This window comes from Pelodiscus sinensis, chromosome 17 (genome assembly GCF_049634645.1).
Source record: "Pelodiscus sinensis isolate JC-2024 chromosome 17, ASM4963464v1, whole genome shotgun sequence".
NCBI classification, from domain to species: Eukaryota; Metazoa; Chordata; order Testudines; family Trionychidae; genus Pelodiscus; species Pelodiscus sinensis.
Window position 1 is genome coordinate 26411638 of NC_134727.1, and position 22945 is coordinate 26434582.

General features: G+C 36.3%; 1 protein-coding gene across 6 annotated transcripts in view; it reads left to right on the plus strand.

Moving 5' to 3' along the window:
* Positions 1 to 22945, plus strand: part of RAPGEF6 (Rap guanine nucleotide exchange factor 6) — a 239641-nt gene that overhangs the window by 182275 nt on the left and 34421 nt on the right. For 5 of the 6 annotated variants that reach the window (XM_075900363.1, XM_075900357.1, XM_075900358.1 and 2 more), the window contains 6 exons: positions 3312 to 3469; positions 8245 to 8485; positions 10154 to 10537; positions 15715 to 15926; positions 16735 to 16858; positions 19569 to 19592. In XM_075900363.1, coding sequence (XP_075756478.1) covers positions 3312 to 3469; positions 8245 to 8485; positions 10154 to 10537; positions 15715 to 15926; positions 16735 to 16858; positions 19569 to 19592 — 1143 coding nt within the window. The remainder of the gene's footprint in view (positions 1 to 3311; positions 3470 to 8244; positions 8486 to 10153; positions 10538 to 15714; positions 15927 to 16734; positions 16859 to 19568; positions 19593 to 22945) is intronic. The other variant, XM_075900359.1, reaches the window with a different exon arrangement.

A 22945-nucleotide genomic window follows, 5' to 3' on the forward strand; every position in this document is an offset into this window, starting at 1 on the left:
AAAGTGTGATGACATTTTAAAGACTAAGAACTGTCTCTGTCATAGGTCATTTTTCCAATGTTAACTCATATTCAGGCATCATTTGTCTCAGTGGAATCTTCAGATGTTTGTATTAGGTTGCTGCATCTGCTTGATTTTGTTTTGTTGTCATCTATTTTTTTCTCTGCACTACTTCTCTCTTCTTGTGTAAACTTTGTTATTTATGTTCCTCAGAAGAATCATAAAGTTGTTGAAATGTTTACAGTATTTTCCTTGTGTTTTCAACATTGTCTTCTTTCTGTTACTGCATCACCTTCTCAGGGGATTGTTTTGGTAAGAAATTGCCTAATTATATGTTGTTGGGGGTGTGCCAATACAGCTTCTTCACAAGCATGAATGCTTTTAGACTTCAGTGTAGTTTCTTTGGTACTGTTGAATAGCATACACAATTCCAGTTCTTTTCCTCCTATAAACTCAAAAGTCTTGCCATTAAATTTTCATCATCTCATGAGATTTATAGCACCATATACTAGAAAGTATTGGATCACTCCACTTCTGCTTTGGCAATGTGTGGGATGCTTCAAGAATTTGTAGAATTTTGTTAGTTTACTATACAATTACATGGATCCCAGCTTGGTGATCCAGATAATGTGATTATAAGCAAGTATACCATGGCTTGCAGCTGGTGACCTTATATAGTAGAGAAAGAAAGACCTGGCACTTTTGGGTACTTCACTTGAACTAAAAAATCAGGTATCTTGAAATGCACAGTTTGTAATATGTTTTTATACTTACATTTGTAAAAATGATGCCCATATTCCCTCTGGTGTTTCATGTCTTTTCTCGCATCTTCTTCCTTTAACCTTCTCAGTTCTAGTCTTGGCATAAATTCCTTCAGCTTAATAAATCAGGACTGATACCCTTATAAATAAGAACAGCTTCTACCAAAGTAAAGTATATCCTTTTCCCTCTTCATCCTCTAATTCACCCCACACCTTGACTTAATTTTGGCCACCCACATTTCTCGAATATATATATTTCCATTTCCATCAGATGCTACACTTATTGCTTCTCTGCAAAAAAGCTTATTGTCATTTTCATTTCCTCTCACCTAAACTAATATAGTTCTTGCTCCCTTCTCCTTTAATTGTCACATAAAGTTGCAAAGCTCCAGATCTCAATTTGTCCCCAAAGTGACCCATCTCATTCACTCTGTCTACCCAAAAGCTGACCACAATTACTTGCATACTCAGAAATCTTTCCTGGCTCCTTCTCATTTCTGAATCAGCACAACATTCTTTGTCATAGATTTCAAAACTCTTCCCCTAATCTCTAACCATTTTTTTTCCTGAACTTTAGGCTGTTTCTGAAGCTTCCTTAGTTTTCCTCTTTCTTCTCCCCCCCCCCCCCCCCCAACAGTCAATACTGTATAATCTTACTATCTGGAACAGAATCTCTTCTGATTAACTCTGTCTCTTTGCAAATTGCATTTTAAGATCCACCTATCTTCCTTGTTTTGAGACTCTTAACCTTCTTTCTGTATTATCCTGCTCTTCTTTTGCTCAATCGTTCTTCCTGAAATTTGGTCATTTTTCCTTCTTGCCACTGTCCCATCACAAAAATGTTGCCCTATGGTATATTTTAATTTACTTTTATGACTGACTGATTAGAATAATCTGTTTGGTCTTTAATGATTCTTTTATATGAACAACTCTGCATACAATTGTAGTAATGTATTTTATACAATCCGATAAATGGGTGTGATGTATGTAAATATCTTAATTATATTAAGAGGAGTCCAGTGAATACATTAAAATGACAGATGAGGTAATTTAGGTTTTATATTGATAGAAACTTTGAGAAAGTAAAAATAATGAAAATGTATTGTGCTAAATAAACCAAAGGGATTTTTCTTCCTATATCTAAATGTAGAACTCCTCCCTGACTTCCCCAAAATCATACTTAAGAAAAAGTATTTTAAAAATAAATATACACAAAGCAATCATATTAGTTGATTGTTTTGGGAGAGGTGCTACTTCCTCTTATTAATGGGTAAGACTTAAAATTCACTTTACTCTCTGCCACAAGTGAATTATATTATTACTTTCTATATAGAAGCATGACCGGGTGGCTAGATTTTTTGTTTTTACATGAGTGGCCAAATGCTTAAAGTTTGTGCTTTGGGCTGCAACTTTTTCTAGCTTGATGCACCACTCTGCCTAATGCTAGTATCTCGTTACAGTTCTGCTTTGTGCTTTTAGACCTCTCCCTTGCCTTTTTCTCCAGTTGATTTGTGTTGCTGCAGCACGAATCAGGGTGTGCAAACAAAGTACAGATACCAGCAATTCCTCTGATTCTTGGAAATGAGAACTTTCCCTTTTTTACGACCCTATATCAGCCCCCAATTTCCTTGGGCCTTAACTTACCTACTGAGAGCCCATCTGGCAGTATTAAACAAGTCTAGCAGTTTCTCTGCTGGCCTCAGGTGTTGCTTCTTTCAGCTCCTGTGTACTACTTCATGTAATAATCTGGAGCACTTCTTACTGGGGAAGAACCAGAGCATAGGAAATGTGAAAGCAGTAGAAACCAGAGCCCTTAGAAAAGCTGCTGGATTCAGAGTTGTGTTTCTCAATGGTAGTGCTCCTGTATGGAAGGAAGACCTTCAGGGAAGGAGACAAAGGTGGTTTGCTTCATGTTGTAGAGAGAACTGAGGTTCTTAGAAGGTCACAGTAAAATCTTATTAGGCAATCATATTTTGATATTAAAAAAGATTAAAACATTTGGCCGTGACTAGTGAAGGCATAATCAACTGCACTGTTCAGATGAATTGCATACAACTACAAATCTGAGCAACATTTTCACCAACCCTGTGGAGTTATGCTGTAAATGGGCACGAATGCCTTAGCCTGCTATGTGTATTCATTAGTTCTTTCTTTATATATCACCAAATTAGTACATCAGATCCAGCATGTATTTACATAGTGGGTAATTTTATAAGGTGTTTTATATTGCAGCTTGTTTGGAGCTCTACTGCTTTTATCTCTAAGCATTTATTTGCACTAAGTCTTTACAATTTTTACTGTTCTGCAGAGTATTTTGGTAAATGTTCAGAAGTAATCAGTTAAGAAATGGAGTTAAGTTAATGAAAAAGATTTATTTTGTTTAAATTATGAGGATTTTTTCCCCATCTGTTTGATCTTCTGTTGTGTATCACATTAAGGAAGCTTTGATTTAGAGAAAGTTCTTTTTGTGCTTTGTTGTACAGACAAAGTAAAATACATTTTCTACTCTGTATCAGCTAAATGTAGGTAATTTTTGCAACTATTTTGCAGTGATGGCAGTGTAAGCCAGTCACAGGATGACAGTATTGTTGGAACAAGGCAGTGCAGACACAGTCTGGCCATAATGCCTATCCCTGGAACACTCTCGTCAAGTAGCCCTGATCTGTTGCAGCCTACAACCAGTATGCTGGATTTTACTAATCCTTCAGGTAAAGTAATACATTTTTCTGTGTTGTGTATGTGCAGTGAACTCTGCAGCTCACCAGAGCACTTAGTTTGAGAAAATATTAGTTGATGTTGCAAGGTCTATTTACTCAAACATTCCAAATTTGTATTGATTTGTATTTTAGTAAATCTAAATATGAAGCTAATTTAAATAACTACCTTTTTATTTACTGGTTCTTAGCATTTATATAGTATTTACAATGACATTGTCATAGCAAATAAAGGTCCCACTATGCTTATTAACTTCAATATTTTAGTTGTAACTTTTACTGAACATAGGAACCAATTTGAGGGGAAATCATATCTTCTATTGGCACTAAACCCTGTCAAAATTGTTCTTCCTGACCTCTGAGGATAGAACAAGAAGCATTGGGCTTAAACTGCAGCAAGGGAGGTTTAGGTTGGACATTAGGAAAAAGTTCCTAACTGTCAGCGTGGTTAAACACTGGAATAAATTGCCTAGGGAGGTTATAGAATCTCCATCTCTGGAGATATTTAAGAGTAGGTTAGATAAATGTCGATCAGGGATGGTCTAGAAAATACTGGGTCCTGCCATGAGGGCTGGAGACTGGACTCAATGACCTCTCGAGGTCCCTTCCAGTCCTAGTTTTCTATGATTCTATGAAATGTACTCATTTGTGCAAGTCATGGCCCTAGCAGGTTCCAAACTGGAGACAAACAACAAAACCCCCAAAAGAGCCTCACCTCTTAAGCCTGTATGCCAGCTCTGCTTTGCCATAACTTGAGAGCTTGTTCCTTCTCTCTAAGCAAAAGTAGAACCCACCATCTCAAGTACTCTCCATTTAGAGAGCTCTGCCATTATTTTAGTGAGAGTGGTTTGGCCTTGTCTGCTCCTCCACTACTTTTATATTCTCTTCCCAGGTGGTATGACTTCTGTTCATGTGCAGCCCATGAAAAAACACTCATAAAACATTTTGGGCAAGAGTTTTGGTACCAAGTCAGTGCTGTCATACCTTGACGAACATTTCATGTATTCAAATAGATTTTTGAAAAACAAAAATAATACTTTTCAGTTTTATAACATAGGGTTGCCAACTTTCTAATGGCAGAAACCAAACACCCTTACCCTTCACCGCAGGCCCAGTCACTCCATCCCCCCTCCCTTGTTTATTCTCTCCCATTCTTTCTCACTTGCTTACTTTCATCAGCCTGGGGAAGGTGGTTGGGATATGGGTTCTGAGGTAGGGCCAGAAATGCAGGGTTCAGGAAGGTGCTTTGGGCTCAGAGTCAGGGTGTGTTTCAGGGGGTGAGAGCTCCACCTGGGGGATCAGGCTATAGTGTGGAGCTGGGGATGAGGGATTTGGGATGCAGTAGGTGATTCTAGGTTGGGGCTGAGGAGTTTGGAATGCAAGAGGGGGTACACACTGCAAGTTCTGGGAGGGAGTTTGGATGTGGAGGGGGCCTCAGGCCTGGGGCAGGAGAGTGGAGTGTGGGTGTGGGGAGCAGGCTCTGGGAGGGAGTTTGGGTGCAGGAGGGGTTCAAGGTTGGGGTGTAGAAAAAAGTTTGAGGTTCAGGTAGTGCTTACCTCAGGTAGTTCCCAGAAGTGGCAGGCATGTCCCTATAGCCCCTTGGCACGGGTTGGCCAAGAAGCCCTGTGTACTCCCTCCACACAAGTGCCACTTCTGCAGTTCCCATGATACAGTTCCCAGCCAGTGGAGCTTCAGAGTCAGTCCCTGGCCCTAGGATCCGGAAATTCAAGCCATTACCCGAAGCTGCATGGTAATAGGATAGGCAGTGAGCCTTAACTCTGATGTGCAACTGCCCAGACTGGCGCTTCCAAGGGGCAGTGCAGCATTAACGCCTGCAATTAAAGCATTAGAAAAATTAACGCATTAATCCTTCCCTGCATTAATCGCAGGCATTAACGCACATCGATTGTCAGCCCTATTTCTTAATAATTTCTCTTGTAAAGTATATGTGCATATATATTATATCTCGTACATAAATATCCACGGCATATCACTTCCCGTGCTGCAAATTCATTATCTTTCTACGTGTTTCACGTTTTTCTAAAATTCCTGATTTAACATTGGTGGAGGATTTTCAATAGGCTTTAGTTGTGGCCAGTTAATCTTTCTTAACCTTGATCAGTATTCAGTTTATTAGTGATAGAAATGTAGCCGTGTTAGTCTGGGGTAGCTGAAGCAAAATGCAGGACAATGTAGCACTTTAAAGACTAACAAGATGGTTTATTAGATGATGAGCTTTCGTGGGCCAGACCCACTTCCTCAGATCAAATAGTGGAAGAAAATAGTCACAACCATATATACCAAAGGATACAATTAAAAAAAAATGAATACATATGAAAAGGACAAATCACATTTCAGAACAGGAGGAGGATGCGGGGGGGGGAAGAAGGAAGGTAAGCGTCTCCAAAGAGTATTGAACAAACACTTGAACTATCTTACACATTATCAAGATAGCTTTCCCAATTATCACCTCTAATACCATTAACTCACAAACATCCCACTCTCCCCACCTCTAATATCTTCAATTCACAGACACTTACCTTCCTCCCTCCCCCCCCCCCCCCCCCCGGCATCCTCCTCCTGTTCTGAAATGTGATTTGTCCTTTTCATATGTATTCATTTTTTTAAATTGTATCCTTTGGTATATATGGTTGTGACTATTTTCTTCCACTATTTGATCTGAGGAAGTGAGTCTGGCACACGAAAGCTCATCATCTATTAAACCATCTTGTTAGTCTTTAAAGTGCTACATTGTCCTGCATTTTGCTTCAGTTTATTAGTATGTGTGTGGAAAGTCATTTTTGAATGGAGGGAAGTCTAAAATAACTAGCATATCAGCATATTACATTCATTTGATTATTAATTATTCTTGTAATCTCTAGATCTTATGTTTACATAAATGGATTTGTTTTTGTTTTTGCTGCCTGCAGCAGTTGGTTTTTACTGTAAGTATTCTGAGTTCTGGCAGCCTATAGTTCTTTGTATTGCATGTCTTGTCTGTTGAAATGAGCTTATTTTTAACTGCCAAAATTTGTTTACAATTTTGTCATGCTTGTTATTTGTATCATAAAAGTCATTATTAGGATTATTGTTTATTGGATATTTGCATGCCCTATAACTTTTTTTTTAAATAAACTAAACCAACTATTTATTTTGTGGAGAAGTAGTATAGCTTAGTGAATAAAGCACTGAACCAAGACTCAGGAGACATGGATTATATTTCACTGGTTTGCTGGGTGACCTTAGGCAGTCACTTCACCACCCTGTGCCTCAGTTTCCTCATCTGTAAAATAGGGATAGTGATACTAATCTCCTTTGTAAAGCACTTGAATGTCTGCTGATGAAGAGTGCTATCGAAGGGCTAGTTGGTGTTATGGTTGATGTTTTTTAATAAAACGTTTTGCTTGCCAACTTGAATGCCTGTTATGGTTTTTTTTCCTGTTACAAACAAAAATTGAATCATGAATGAGAAAATAAATACTATTTATATTTAAATAAATAAAAAAGAAAAACCAGTGACAGAAACCAAACCAAAATAATTGGCATCTCTTTGTGACTAGTGGATATTACAACTTTTAATAAAATAATGTAGTAAAATGTAAACAATGTGCATTCTATTTAAGGAATCTTTGATTCTAAGCCACGCATTTTCCAGATATTGAGATTCTTGGTAAATTTACCAAGTTTCTTGGTAAGTTTCAAAATTGTATGCTTTTAACATTGAATTTGTAGGTATTTTAACATCAAATGCTGTTAGTAAGATTCTGACATTTGTACTGCTTGTTTAATCAGTACAGATTATTTTGTTAAGGCTTCATTATTCCTTTGAGTGTTCTAGATGGACCCTTTGTTGGTTTCTGATAGCTCTTATAATTATGTAGACACTTTTTCTTATAGACCCATTGTTGGTTTCTGATATTTCTTATTAGTATAGACACTTTTTCTTCATAATAAAGTATTTACCTTCTTGAATCTTAGCTTTTCCACTTCAAATTAATATTTACATAAACTGTTTTACTTGTATCTAACAGTTCTTAGTACCTTCCCCCATACATATGAGACTTCTAAACTTTAGTTGTCCGCTATTCATCAATTTGTTTGAGGTTGCTTTTACCATAGAATATATAAACTCATAGTGAAATAGCTGGTAGAATCAGTTTTCATTCACCATGCCATTTCGGCCCCTATTTTAGTATTTGTTTAGTCCTCTCCTCAACTCAGTTACAGCTGTCGTGTGGCTACTTTTCTTCAACTGGGAAAGGCTGATACAGATTGGATTTCCCTGGTCTGGCACCCTCAGAACCTGACTGATCCTGAATAAGGGATTTTGCTTGACCCAAGGAGGTCAGTTCTGTCCCATTTGCCCAACTCTGCTTCTGCCCCAGCTGCCAACTCCACTCCCCCCCCGAAAACCACTGGACAGCCGCTGCTGCTCTACCAGACTCCTAGCCAATGGCCCACTAGGGCTGCTGGCCCTGCAGCTGCTACCAGCATTAGCCGGGCTGCTGCTGGTCTCACAGCTGCTGCCAGCACTAGCCAGGCTGCTGCTAGCTCCGTAGCTGCCAGCGGATCTGGTCTGGACCCAGCCCTGGGGATGCCCCATAGAAAAAACAGCATCAGTTTTCAGGAGAATGAGAACAAATACTGAGAACTTACTTTTTATTAAGACCCAGGTGTTGTCCACCCCACCTCATCTGACCGATGAATACTGTTTTATCCTTTCAAGAGATGTAGAAGTTTAGCACTTAAAAGATTTTTTTTTAATTTAGATATTCCAGATCAAGTTATAAGAGTTTTCAAAGCGGATCAGCAAAGCTGTTACATTATAATCAGCAAAGACACTACAGCAAAAGAAGTTGTGAGTCATGCACTGCATGAATTCAACTTGACGGGCGCTCCAGAAACCTACTCCCTGTGTGAGGTGTCTGTTAGTCCTGAGGGAGTTATCAAACAGAGAAGGCTTCCAGATCAGTTCTCCAAATTAGCAGACAGAATCCAGCTGAACGGAAGGTAAAAGTGTACTTGTTGTGTTTTGTTTGACTTTGTCTTTAAAGGTGAAGCTTTTAAAAAGCAATTTCAAAGAACAGTGTCCTGATTAAAATTTGAGAAGAAAGTATAGAATGTCTTTTGTACTACTGAGAACTGCTAAAGATGTAAGCATTCATTTCGGTGTACACAATTACTCTTAAGAAATTTTAAACCGGAATTGCTGCCCTAGGCTGTGAGCAAATAAGTTGAATTGTTTTCAACTGTAATTATAGTACTCTCTCTTTGCTGTGCTTTTTGACCTGTCTGCTTTTTTCCCCTGCTGCTATGGCAGAAAAATATTTTATGCATCCACTCAGCACGTAATTATAATCTCAGATTTTCTTTGGAGTGGGGAAGAGAGATCATTTCCACCTGATGTTGATGAGAACTTATTCTTTGCATTCTGATACTTATAATCTCTGATGCTGCCCATCTATAAAATTGTGTATACTTTACACTGAATTTCAGTGGCATTAATCAGCACTTCAAAGAAGGCTTCCTACAGCTGCTAAGTATGTTTTGCTTGGAGGTGAGGACTAAGGTTTTTCCTCCATAAATGCCAATAGATCTTAAAACTCTCTTATCTAGTGTATCAGGAGTTGGCAAGAAAGCTTTCCTGGCTATTGCAACTTTTTCAGACCTCTCAAACTATGTTTAAGGGATTGTCATAAACTTGCTATGCTTTCTATTACAAAAAACAGTTTCATCATGGATGCATGAATGTGAATTCCCCTAAAATATTTTTATTTCCTGGTGTGGTGCTATCCTTCCCTCTAAAGAAAGAGGTGCATGACAAAGTGGAAGTTGTATATCTGGCTATTAGAAAAGTATAGCATCTGAGTAATACATTTCAAATGAACTTCAGTATTTAAAAAAAAAAACCAGCTTGCCATAATACTAGATAATTCAGGTCAGTTCAAGATATACAATGGTTTTCATTAAAAAGGAATAATTAATATACTCTGGTGATGTTTACAGTATTTACTTTCAAAAGATACACTTCCTTTTTGTAAAATATAATATTGTATCTAGTTGATAATAACCCAAGATACATGCATGAAGTCTATGTGTGTAAGTGATCTCCTTTGGACCAAGAAAATAATGTTTAAATGTCTTTTCATTTCCTGAGTACTGTGTGCTTCATGTATATGTTAATTCATTATGCTAATTTTTCCATAAAAAATGGGAAAATTCATTTACATCAAGACTTTAAATATTTCTTAGGATCCAGGGCTATTCAAATGTTAATTTACTGCTGTATTTGTAAGTAGACAAGCTACTGACCTTTTACTGAAGGGCAAAGCTATTATGTACTCAATTGTAGGCTGGTATATAGAAACTGGTGATTAATGAAGAAGAAGAAAAGATTTCAGTGGTCTCATCGAACATTATTACTTTAGCAATGGCAGTGTTGTGCAGTGGGTAGTGTAAGATACTGAGGAATGGAACTCAATGGAGTTCCATTCCAACATTGCCTTTCATTGTTAGGCTCTAGGCATGTCTATTATAGATGATCTTATTAGTTCTTACATCAGTCAAGTGTGGATAATCCTAAGACATCAGGTCTTGATGTTAAACTTAATGGTATGTAAAGTAATTTCAGAATGTCACAGAAAAGCTGCTCTAACATTTTATTGTATTTATCTTTAGGTATTATCTGAAAAACAATATGGAAACAGAGACGTTATGCTCGGACGAGGATGCCCAAGAACTGCTTAGAGAGAGTCAGATATCTCTTCTACAGTTGAGTACCATTGAGGTGGCCACACAGCTGTCCATGAGAGACTTTGAATTATTTCGAAATATTGAGCCTACTGAATATATTGATGACCTCTATAAGATGGACTCCAAAACAGGAAATACTCATCTGAAACAATTTGAGGATGTCATTAACCAAGAGACCTTCTGGGTTGCCACAGAAATTTTAACAGAGCCCAACCAGCTCAAAAGAATGAAGATAGTTAAACATTTCATTAAAATTGCCCTACATTGTCGAGAATGCAAGAACTTCAATTCCATGTTTGCAGTTATAAGGTAAAGTACTATTCTTTTGGCAGATATTGGTCACTTGAATATTATATTTTTATTCATATTAAATTAGAGCTGAATCAGATTGTGGCATCAGATGTAATACTTTTAACATCTATTATGGCGAATCAAAACATATTTAGTCTGACAATAACTTGTGGTGGTACAGTGTATTTTAAAATCAGTCTATACAAAAAGGTATACCTTCACTATATTTTTTTTCCTTCTCTTACCCTCAACATTATTTTTTTTTGCTTTTAGTTTTTGTATTGTGGTTTTTGTGATAGCTCCTTAACTTTTACGCAGCTATTCTTACTAGTCCATGAGAATAAGTAAAGAAGAGAATGTGTTTGGAGAAATGTTGTTGTTAATTTTAAACCATAGAAAACTGGTGAATATTTTGACTGTTCTCTGTGGTTGCTCTCTTTTTCCGATTCCTGAGTATTTTAGGCTTTGGAGCATACTCTATCCCCCTTTTCTAATGTCTAGTTTCTCATGGGTAGGAGTTACTCTCCCTCAGTGGATTTTGGCTGCATCACGCCCTCTGAAAATTGAAGTTTTGTTCAAGAAATCAGCCTGTGTGTTTATTCAAGTTTATAGGGAAATTTGCCTTTTTTAGGCTGTGTCACAAGTAACCCATTTACAGTCTGGCATATTATGTCTAGGTGATGCTTTCTTAGGTTATGTCCATACTTACTTGGAATTTCAAATTAAGATACGCATCTCTATATTAATTGTGTAGTTGGAGTCGACATACCTTAATTCACATTTCTGTGCCATCTCCATAGTGGGAGGTTGATGAGAACAAATCCTACTATTCCTTTTAGAGGGTCCAGTCCTTAGCGTTTGAGTTAGTGGGTCTTTAATGAACCTTCTAAATGGGACTCTGGAAGACTGGCCGCCACAATATCAATCTTCCAGGAAGTGAAGATGTGGCCTAAGCATACTTATTCCTGCATGTCCCTGTTCTGAGGGCATGTTGTTATGACTAGAAGTTTTAAGAAGACCATGATTTTTCTGATAGGCAAATGATTTGACATAACAGAAGGGGAAAATTGTGCATATTTTTAATTGTGATTTTTTTTTTTAAAAAGCATAAAAACCAAATAATTTTAATCTGATATTTGTACGACTATTTACTTGGTTTAAACAAGATTTCTAACAACTCTTATTACGCTACACATTACAGTGACAAATTACACAACTCTTATGTTAAAATCCACTTTCCACACATTTTCTAAGGTCCATATTGCCAAATATATGTCCTACTTCAAACTATTTTTGTAATGATTCACAACACTGCCCTTGCTAGTTCTCTATACTAAATACTCCTTAAAAAAAAAACCCTAAAGCCTCTCAATAATTGCTTTAAAACAGGACACCGCTTTTCTTTTCTTATCTTGTGTATGTTATAAATCCTGAGAGGCAGCATGAAACCATTCTGGTGCCTTTAGGAGTTTGTAGGACTCAGTAAGGGTCCTACCTTATCTCCATTTTTCGTGTGTTCACTATTTTCATCATTTTCTTAAGCTGCTTTTTTCTAAAGAATATATATTGAGTTTCTGTAACCTTGTAAACTGAGACCCTTAAGTCCATGTATTATGTTCTAGTCTTGCTTATACATTTTCTATAATCTCCTTATAGTAATAATAGAATGATACATATGTTTTAAAGTAACATCCCTTGTGCCTTATTTTCCCGCTTAAATAATTTTCTATATTATATTTTTGCTCTATTGCAAAATGGCAAGCATTTTCTACTCTCTTTATACTGGTCTGCAAGAATACTTTAACTGAGGGGAATTTAACCTTTTTGGGTCAGGACTGGTTTTCTGTGTATATTGTGAAGCACTTTAAATATTTGTGATCACTACAAAAGACTAATAGTAATGCTTATATTATGTTAAAAATACCCTTCTTGATAACTGAATAGCATTAAACAAAAATACTAGAATAGGTATGAGGATTGATGCAAGATAGTTTCATGTTCATAACATTTTTAACCTGAAATTGATACACTTTGCTAAATTCGTTTTTACTGTTCCAGTCTGTTTCTGTTTAGATACTGATTCTCTTTTAAGAAAAGTTAATAAAGTAATAAAATGCCACAGGCAATATGTATGTCTTCTCAGGGCAATTATTTTTCATAAAATAATAGTTGTCCTGCACTAGTGCATCTGTGCATTAAATTAAATATTAAAATATACTATATACTAATCAGTGTATTTGGGCACCACTATTATTACTATAAATAACTCACTGTATACTGATTGAAATGAATTCTGATTTCACCTGTATATAACACCAGATGCTGAAATATTACTTTAAAGTCTTTTCATTAATAATCTGTGAATCCAAATGCCTTCTACTATTAGGAGCACATTAGAAGATATTATTTCCCTTCTTCTCCAGCTTTGGAAGCATCTGAGTGTCACAAAACACTGTTAAATCAGAGTACTGGCCCATTCCATGGTTTTTAATTAGTGAGTACTTAATTGTGTCAATAGGTAGATAATGTGCAGATGCCTTGAGCGTTTATTTAGTTTCCACGTATAATTAGAAGCCTGGGAGTAATTTCAATATACACCATCTTCAGTCTTCCTCCTTAAGGATAATATTGTGGACTGTTGTCCTCTAGGCCAGGGATTGAGCTAATGCAATACTTCAAATAGGCTTCTAAAGCAGTGGGCCAGAGGTGAAATACTGCTATACGCACTCTGTGCTGCCAAGCTAGGATTAATGGCAAAAGAAACACCTTCTTTGTTTTCTTAAATGTAAAATCCTAGGCAAAATCATAGTTCTTCAAGTGTTAAATTGCTTTATTGGTATTATTTGTTTGTTGCATTACAGTGGAAAGACTAAAATAGTTTTATCAGGGGAAACCTTATTGCAACTGGAAGATTAACCATTTTCTGTGGTGTTTAACTGCTCATTCAAAATATTCACATTCAAGGGATTTAATGTGGTAATCATGCTGAGGAGTAGGAAAATCCATTTTGTGGATGTTTTCTTCTCTATAGGGCAGCCAATTTATCTGATTAAACATATTCTTCTAAACTGATTTTGACATCTCAGAATCCAACTCTGGTCATTAGTTTCTTATAGGCTGAAAAATGTCTTGATAATATATTAAAGCCCAGATTGTAAATGGGATTGAATGAGCATGCTCAAGGAAGGAGTCGAAGTGCAAGAAACCTTTCTCTCAGTTTATCCCTAGAGTAAGGCCAGTTGTGATTACTAACCAGGTCTCTCCTGTGGCACAACTTCCCCTTAAGAGGCAGCAGGAGAAAGGACCCTGACCATTCCTGCATACCAACAGTCACTAGGACTGGCTAGGCACACCAAAGTGCTCATGTTAACACCTTCTAAAGGGAGTACAGCAGGTGAATTTCCTCTTTGCATTCCACCTCAAGGAGAAATAGTCTTCGTTGGTCTCAAAGTGGCTGTCCCTTAAGCAACTCTATTTCCTCACACAATATACGGCAGTACTTAACTGCCCTCTTCTGCTCCTAAGGATAGTGGTTAAGCACAGTGATGATCAGGGGGAAAGACGCTTCCAAATTTCAGTTGTTACATTTAAAAAGAAAATGATACATTAATTTTTTGTTGAGGAGTAGGTTTATCTTCATTCCTGTTTTCTGTGGTAGCATAGGCAAAATGTAATAAAGGAAAATTATATCTAATCCATACCTTGTCATATTAAAAAAGGGGTTTATTTATTTGCTGCCTTTCAGAGAGCTAATGAAAGGACAATTGTTTTGGTTCCACAGAGCAGTGTCCTAATCAATAACAGCAAATCTGAGTTTAGTGATATAAGTGCAACAAAATTAAATATGACTGTTCTGTATTGGTTATCTATGCAGAGTAAATGCTTCAGGTTGCAAATTTGAGTAAACCAGTTGTGGCTGAGCAGAAAAATCAGGTGATATCAGCTTGATATAACTGACCTGCCTACCTACCCAGCTTATATGAAGAGAGAACACAATTGGTTGGTTTGGAACCCAAGTTTAATATCTACAGAAAGAAACTTCACCTTGAAAGAAGATGTGTGAGAGAGGATGAGGAACAAGCTATCTCTTTTATAGTTATAATTTTTAAATAACTTTAAAAACAACAAATAATATGGTGGCACTTTAAAGACTAACAAAACATGTGGATGGTATCATGAGCTTTCATGGGCACAGAAGCTCATGGTATCATTTACATGTTTTGTTTGTCTTTAAAGTGCTACCATACTATTTGTTGTTTTTAAAGTTTATCCTGTATAGACTAACTTGGCTACCCCTTTGAATAATTTTTAAAGTTATTCTACTTATTAGAAATTATCTATTTTTCCTCCCAGGTTTGTTCAGTATATACATCAAAGCAAGGTTTTTTTTTAACTGCCAATAGTGCAAATGCAACTAGAAATTTGAATATCAAACTATGTATGTTCTATTTCTTAACACATAAATAAAGGTTCTGTAGAATCAGAATTCATCTGGTAGAATAGAATACAGCTTGCTGTTCTTCAACTATAGAAGGATTCATAGTACTGATTTTAAAAATTCATTAGTCTAAGCCTGTATGACTCTTATGCTACTTTAACTTAGTGTATGGAGATTTTTAATTTGATTTCTAAAATGTGTCTCTGTCAATAATGTTTGGGTGCTGTATGCTTGCAAAAAGTCAGATTTAAATGTACCAAGCCTTCACTAATTTTCAGATCAACACTACCCATTATAAAGCTCCCAATCTGTTTGTCTTAAAATTATCCCCATTTCTGTTTGTAATAAATGTGCTGTTTACTTCTCTTGCCTTTTTACTATAGCTGTACCTCCTACTCCATTCAATAACTTTTAACTCTTGATATCCTTTCTTTTGCATAGAGTCACACTGTCAGAAAATGGTTGTTAACTGAGCTGAGCATAGGAAATAGATTTGTTTTGGAAATGCAGTATATTTTTTAATATGTGCATTATGACCATAAAACAGTTTTCATCTTCATCAAGTCTCAATTTTAGTGTTCAGGAGAGTGCCCAGTTTGTGTCTGTCTTGGCTGTACCGTGACAAACACCCAATTTTAAATGTAACCTTTTAAATATCCTTTTTTCCTTTTATAAGAAAAAAGAAGCCTTCCCCCAGCTTATTAAATGCAATGGTCCCCATTTAACAGTTTATAATAGAAAAAAATATCTTTTACAGTGGGCTAAATCTGGCGCCAGTAGCACGACTCAGAGGTACTTGGGAAAAGCTACCGAGCAAGTATGAAAAGCACCTTAGAGACCTTCAAGATCTTTTTGATCCATCTAGAAACATGGCTAAGTACCGCAACATTCTTAGCAGTCAGAGCATGCAGCCTCCAATTATTCCACTGTTTCCTGTTGTCAAGAAGGATATTACATTTCTGCATGAAGGTAACTCTCTAGTTGGAGAAGTAATAAATCAAAGTATAGAATAATATTTTAATACTTTCCTTTTTGAAGTCCAGTGTTCCAAATTATATGACTAAAATACAATATTATGCATAATAGAAGAGGCAGATCTAGACAAAAATTAAAAATTCGGTGTTGATATTTAATATTTAAAAAATGGCACTTAATCATTATCTACCTCCAAGGTTATGATAGAAAAGCTTTAGACTGTAGTAAACAATGTGAAAAACACTTCAGATATGTTTCTGTGATAAAAGCTCCTCATTATGGTATTTGCATAGTTAGTTTCATTTAGTGTCTTGGAGAGGGCTGCCAGAATACAATTCTTACTTTTGCTTTAAAATGCTTCCTCTTACTTAAAACACTTCTGTTTTTAACTGTTTTCCATTCATTGATAGTAAAGGTTAAAGGGTTTTAAATATGCCAGGTTTTCTGATGTGATGTCTCAGAATTGTTTGAAGTAATTTAAAAGAGTAAATGTTGTCAGTTTCATATTTATACTATTTTAACATATGAAAATAAATCTGTGAATAGTTCCATTTTTCCCCCTACTGACAGCTGCCACTTTAGAATTAACTAACAAGGGCAGAGCAAGCATTCCTTTCTACTTCAAGTGGGCCTGACTGGCTTCTGTATTCTGCCAATATGCTACTTCCTGGTTTTGACTGATAGTTGAATTAAAGGCTTTTGACATCTGCTGAAGGATAATATTATTAGACACAAATAACATGGCAGCCTTAGAAAAGTACTGAATATTGCTTATATTTGTTCTACATATTTCATTGCACAGGAAATGATTCAAAAGTGGAGGGCCTGGTAAATTTTGAGAAACTCAGAATGATTGCCAAAGAAATTCGACAAGTCGTCAGAATGACCTCTGCTAACATGGATCCAGCTGTAATGTTCAGACAAAGGTGTGCAATTAAACAAGAAAGTAGGATTAAAGATACCTCTTATACAGTGGGTAGAGTGTGGGGTTTTGTGCATTAACATTATGGATGTGAATGTTTTACCAGTAATGCTCACCGGTTCCAGTTAACCCGTGGCCTAGTCAGGCTGTAGCAGCCCCAGCCTGGCTGGAACACCCACAGTGGGCCAGGCCTAGCTGGAACAGCCCACTGCACCGCAGGTGGTGGGTGCTCCAACCTGTCTTGGTCAGCCCCTGCCTGCAGCAGGGAGCTGCTTCCCTCCGCCCCTCCTCCCCCCAGCCACTCCTGTTTAAGCAGTTAACTAGTTAAATATAATGTTTAACTGGTTAATTGATTAAATGGGATTTTACATCCCTAATTAACACATTTTTATGTTTCCATTATTATTTCAGTTATTAACATTTATCATTAGAGTGAAGTCTGTACCAAAGAGAATTTGTAAGCATAAAGGAAAATATTTTAATATGGTTTTATAGGTGAAATATTCCTGTTTATTTTCCCTAAGCTGTCTAGTGCTTTAGGGCTGGGCTACTCACTTTGGAAGCTTTGGGGGTCACAGTGATACTCACATCACATGCCTAGGCCTATAACTTAAGCGTAGTTGCATATACAAGTAAATATATATGCAAATATCTTCTTTCACTGACAGGCATGAATACATAGATCATGGCAAGAATACATAACACGCAGGCACCATTTAATTCAGTTCTGCTGATATTAATATAAAATGTAATTTTTACCTGATTTCCACTCATATGATAGCACTTTTAATGAGTAATGACAGACCAGGAATTTGACTACTTTTTTTGTTTTGGCTCCCACCCATGGGCTACGTGTACCCCAACTGCACCATGGGCCACAAACAAATGGGCCATGAGCCGCATGCGGCCCGTGGGCCACGTATTGAGTAGTCCTGCTTCAGGCTGTATTAGGACAACATTATTTATTTTATTATTCATCACAGACAAAACTCACTCTACCTCCATAGTGGTAGAGATGTAATCAGGCTGTATGCAGCTACAGAGTGGAACCACCACCATCTCTAACCTGGGGGCAAGACATTGGGCTACTTGTATTGCATTGCCTGGAAATGAAACAGCAGCTGTCAATTGTGTAGGATGTCAGAGTCTGGAGATTCATATAGCTATTCATTTTATGGGTCCTCATGTGAGTCATCCATATTGCAGCCTGTTGCATTGACTTATATTGGGTCAGTACAAAGGCCCCCCTAGTCATCCTTTTCACCCATGGACCCTTGACTTGAGTGTGGTGGCTTTGGCAGCAGTTGAGTCAGAGTGATGCTCCCTACTGAATCAGTGAGGAGGATGTTAACTTAGCTCCATTTCACAAGGCACTTGAGCAGTCTTTTTATCTTGAAATTATGCCCTCAATTACGTTGCTCAGCTGAAGGCAATTGCCTTTAGGTATAACTGAAGGCATAATGTGAGGAACAAAGGTGAACCTGAGGGCAGAGCTATGCCTCCAGAATTCTTATTAATGTTGTGATACACAAGCCAGAAGGAACCTAACTTGGTATTCAGTTCACTGGATGAGATTTCAGGGCTGGTAGTTAGAAAAAGGACCGTTTTACTTGTAATGTGAGCAAATTTGGTATGTAATTATTGCACTACAAAGTGGAATGCAACAATGTTATATTAGCACAGACACTTTTCAGAGAACAGTATAACTTTCATACCAGTATTGATTATATGAGCAAAAAGCCCACATTTTAAATCTGTAAAATATTAATCTAATGAATTACAGGGGCTCATCAGAAACCCTTATAGTTAAACATTTAAACCATATATACGTATCAATTCTGTCTCAAAATCTCTCTATACTTTAAACACTTTGCAGAAGTTGATGAAGTCTAATTATTTCACTGAATGAATATCATATATAGTTCACATGTGATATGACTTTTAAACTTCCAGCATTCATTTTAAGAGACACCTCAAACACAATGCCCTCATAAAATGCTTTGTCTACTATGGTCCAAAGTAGCACTTTTGCTTAGAAAGGGAAGTCTTTTTTTTTTTTTCTTCATTTAGAGTCTGTTTCATTGTTTCTCCTATATGGTCAATTAGTTTCTTCTGTTATAAAAGTGCCAATAAAATGTTTTAAATTAAAAAGACAAATGAAAAAAAATTAGAACAAATCTTCTAATTCTTTAGAATGTATTTGTTAAATAACACTTTTCCTCAAGCAATCAAATTGAAAAATATAGTAAGAAACAGGATCATTATAAATTTCTGTTTCTTATCATTGTAATCCTAATGCATTAAATTCCAGTAGTCTCATGATACTTCCCACAATGTGAATTTTTTTGAAAGATATAAAGATTGTATGTTGTTCCTCAAAAACAGATAAATAGCAGGTAAGCTGTTTGAGTGTGAAGATGCAACATCTAAAATTGATTTGTAGGAAATATTTAACATGAAAAGTTAACTGGAGTTTGGCTTCACATTTATAGTTTGAACATAAGTTCTTCTGTATTCATTAAAATGTTGTAAGGAGTTCTCCCCCTGTATTCTGTTAAAGCTATATTGTTTGAGAAGAATATTTGCCTGAAAGAATTTTTTCTTTTCTATACTTTCCTGTCTGCATCTTTTTCTTCCTGACTCTCAACTGTGATATTTTTCCTGTGCTTTTCTGTTCAAATACATGCTTCAATGTATATGGCTCTTGCTTGCAGGAAGAAGAGGTGGAGGAGTTTGGGGTAAGTGTAGAGATGAATGCAATTAAGATAAACAAAGGTTATGCAACTTTAACATACTGCATCCTCCTCGTTAGTGCATGCATCTGAAATTCAGCATGCATTTTATTAACCCTGCAATAAATACATATTTTTGGTGAATACATTTAGAGAAAATCTATGAATAAGCACTATTTCCAGTCAGCTTTTATGCCTCTGAGTTGATTTTATGTTCTACATAAGCTGTTTCAACTTTAGTTTAATGCAGTAAGAGAAACTGTTACCTAACTACAGTGTAATGCAGAGTATTTCTTAAAACAAATAAAATATCTTTTAATACTTATCTCAAGTTCAAACTAATATTTGTTTTAACTGTAAATGTGTATTGGGTTATTGTAATTATAAACCTCTCTAAACTTTTGATTCCAGTTATAATTGTGAGTTGCACAGTGTCTCATATTTTTAAACTGTACTTAAAAATGGTCAAATTCTGCATTTGGGCACATTCCAAAATCCTCATTGTCTTCACTGGGAATTTTGGTTGTGCCAGGAATGTAGAGTAGGGACCAAAATCATGAGGTTTGTGAGTACAATATGGCTTTCTAATGAATATTGTAACAAATGCCTACATATTACAATAACTTAATATATTGGGACTGATTAGTTACATTATTTGGCTTCCTAGAGACGAATAATCTTTGACTTTAGAGCTTCCATTAAAAAAAATTAAACAGTGAAAATAAATGAAAACTAAAAATAAGTAAAATGAATTAAATTAAATAGGAATTATGAAAAACATACCTCTGCTATTATTTTTTTCTCCTGAGTAGTCTGAAGGACAATGACATAGCTCATACATTGTCACTTTAGGATTATTGTAAAAACAAAGTGAGAATAACATAATGTGCATGATTTTTAAAGAGAATTAACTTTTTAAAAATTCTGAATGTACATAAGGAATAAAACCCCATAGGACATTAATAATTGCATGTAAAATTATGTAGTTATCAATCTACACATCTCCAGGTGGGATTTCCTTATGCAAATCAGCACAGTAAATTTCTTCTTATAATACACCCCCGTCCTTCTCAAAGAGATCTGGGTAGCTGATCATTGACTGTTCCTCTTTCCACCTCTCTGTATGTGATACTATAGGGAGGAGGCAAAGCAGGTGGTGGTCTGGCACCAAAGCCTAGAATACCTCAGTAGGCCCCTAGAACTGTGTGTTCAGTTTATGCTGAAGCCAGTTTCTTTTATTTTTGTTTTCCTTTATATTTATTTTAAAACGCTTTAAAATATGTAATTATTTCATTCTTACACCTATGATAGAAAGCCACTAAGGAGGGGATGGGTATAAGCAGAGAACTTTGAAGGTGATCTGCAAAGAACTTATGGATAATTTGTGCCTAGTTTGACTACTTTATGATACAAAAAGGTACACTGAAAGCTTGTGCGTCTCAGCATATTTCCCCCCCTTTTTAAGTGTTAGAACTACCAAGTATGCAAAATCAGATTCCCCAGTTTTGCTAGATTGTTGATGTTCAAGATATGGATTGAGAATGCTCATCCCTTAACTGAAGGAATGTTGAATTTTAAACACAAATGTCTTTTCTTTTCTATATGTATTAGAAGTTAGATGTAAATAGATATTAAAATTTTGGTTTTTTTTAATAAGTCTGACTCCAGATAGCTTCCACTCTTAATTGCTGGACTTTTATGATGACACAAATCCACTAGGTCCTTAGTCATCCATTGCATTCCAGGGTAGACAAGAACAGGCAAGAGCAAATAAAGAGTTTTGGCTGCCGTTGCTCACATTCAAGCAAAAAGGGGCACTAGCTCAAATTTCTATCTATTTGAAGTCATGTTTAAAACTATACGTGAGATTCTGAAAGTTAGTTCCAATCTCATTTGGTACCGTATTGCTAAAATATTAGTGAGCATCATGATTTTTAGCATAATAGATGTAGTCTTTCATTGTTCCCAACCATAATTGATGGATAAGTTTCAGCTTTAGCCTTCAACATATCAAAATGTTGAGAATTCCACATTCTCTCTTGCCATCTTATGTGATCTGGATGGCTGTTCTCCCATAATTAGCCTATATCTTCCCGATGTATTTGAGATTATTGTTACTTAGAATTTGACGTGTGAGCGATTGATCCAAAAATGTATTCATCATTTCCTTTGTTTATATATTGGACAGCTACGTCTCTCTTTTTTGTTCTTTGCTTAAGTTCAATATGCCCAGTTACTTTTCTTAAACATTAGTCTTATTTTCCAACTCTTTTATTAGTGTGTTTACTTTTCTCTGACACTTCCAGTGGATTTTGTGAAGCATTGTTACTTGGGAGCCTGGATCATTTGGGCATTTGACCTTATGCCTACTTGTATAATTGTGAAATATGTATATTGCCAAATAATGACTGCATATCCCTCCACATATGATTTCTTTAACAAGTCAATTACCTTTATTTACACAGCATTCACTTTTAAAAGAAAAGTTATACCTGTGGATGCCTTATAAGACAATTCAGGCATAGTTTATGCAAGTTGGACTTAAAGCGTACTTTAGAATTTGCCATGTAATGCAGCTAAGATTATTTTAATATTGACCAAGATAGGTTCTCTGCCAGGCCTTGACAGTTGCACAAGAGTGTAAATCTACAAGAGATTTAGTTAGGGGGTGATAGAACCATTTAACCTTTAGGTCAGTAGTTCAAAGTTAGCAAAGTTGGATAGTGACTAACAGCTATAACAATGGATGCTTAAGTTAAACTATTTGGTGATCTCCAATTTCTCAAGGAACAAGTGAATTGAAATAGACAGCCCTTTTGGAAATCTCAGACCAGAGGTTGTAGGGGAATAGAAGGCTGACATACTCCTCCATAGATAGGTTATCTCTAAGTCTGGGTTTAAGCACGTTGATAGGCCAGTAAGTGAAAAGCTTGGACTGCCATTGTCCTTCTATGCCTGTTTTGATAAACAGAAAATTGCAGTTTCCTGTGCTGTCAATTCATCTCCATCATGTGCACATTAGAAGAAAAAGATGCTTGCGGGACATCATTTCTAGGTGGCAAAACTGAATGCAGAGGGAGCAACATAGTGTTCTTTCTATTTATGAGACTGCATTTCTTTTTATCATAACTTTGTCAGTTTTTCAGACTTTTTTGGGGAGGTTGACCACCCCTCATCTTGAGTTGGGGACATCGGGAGAGGTAATTTGGCTGGCTGGATGAAGAGAACAATGCTTTATGGCTTCTGAGGAGATGGAGACTCAAAACTTCTGCAAAAGTGGTCAGCATGACTGCTGACTTATCATCCAGGAAAAATGGGTTTTTAAAGGGTCAGCTCTGGCCCTTAACCCTTTCCTTTTC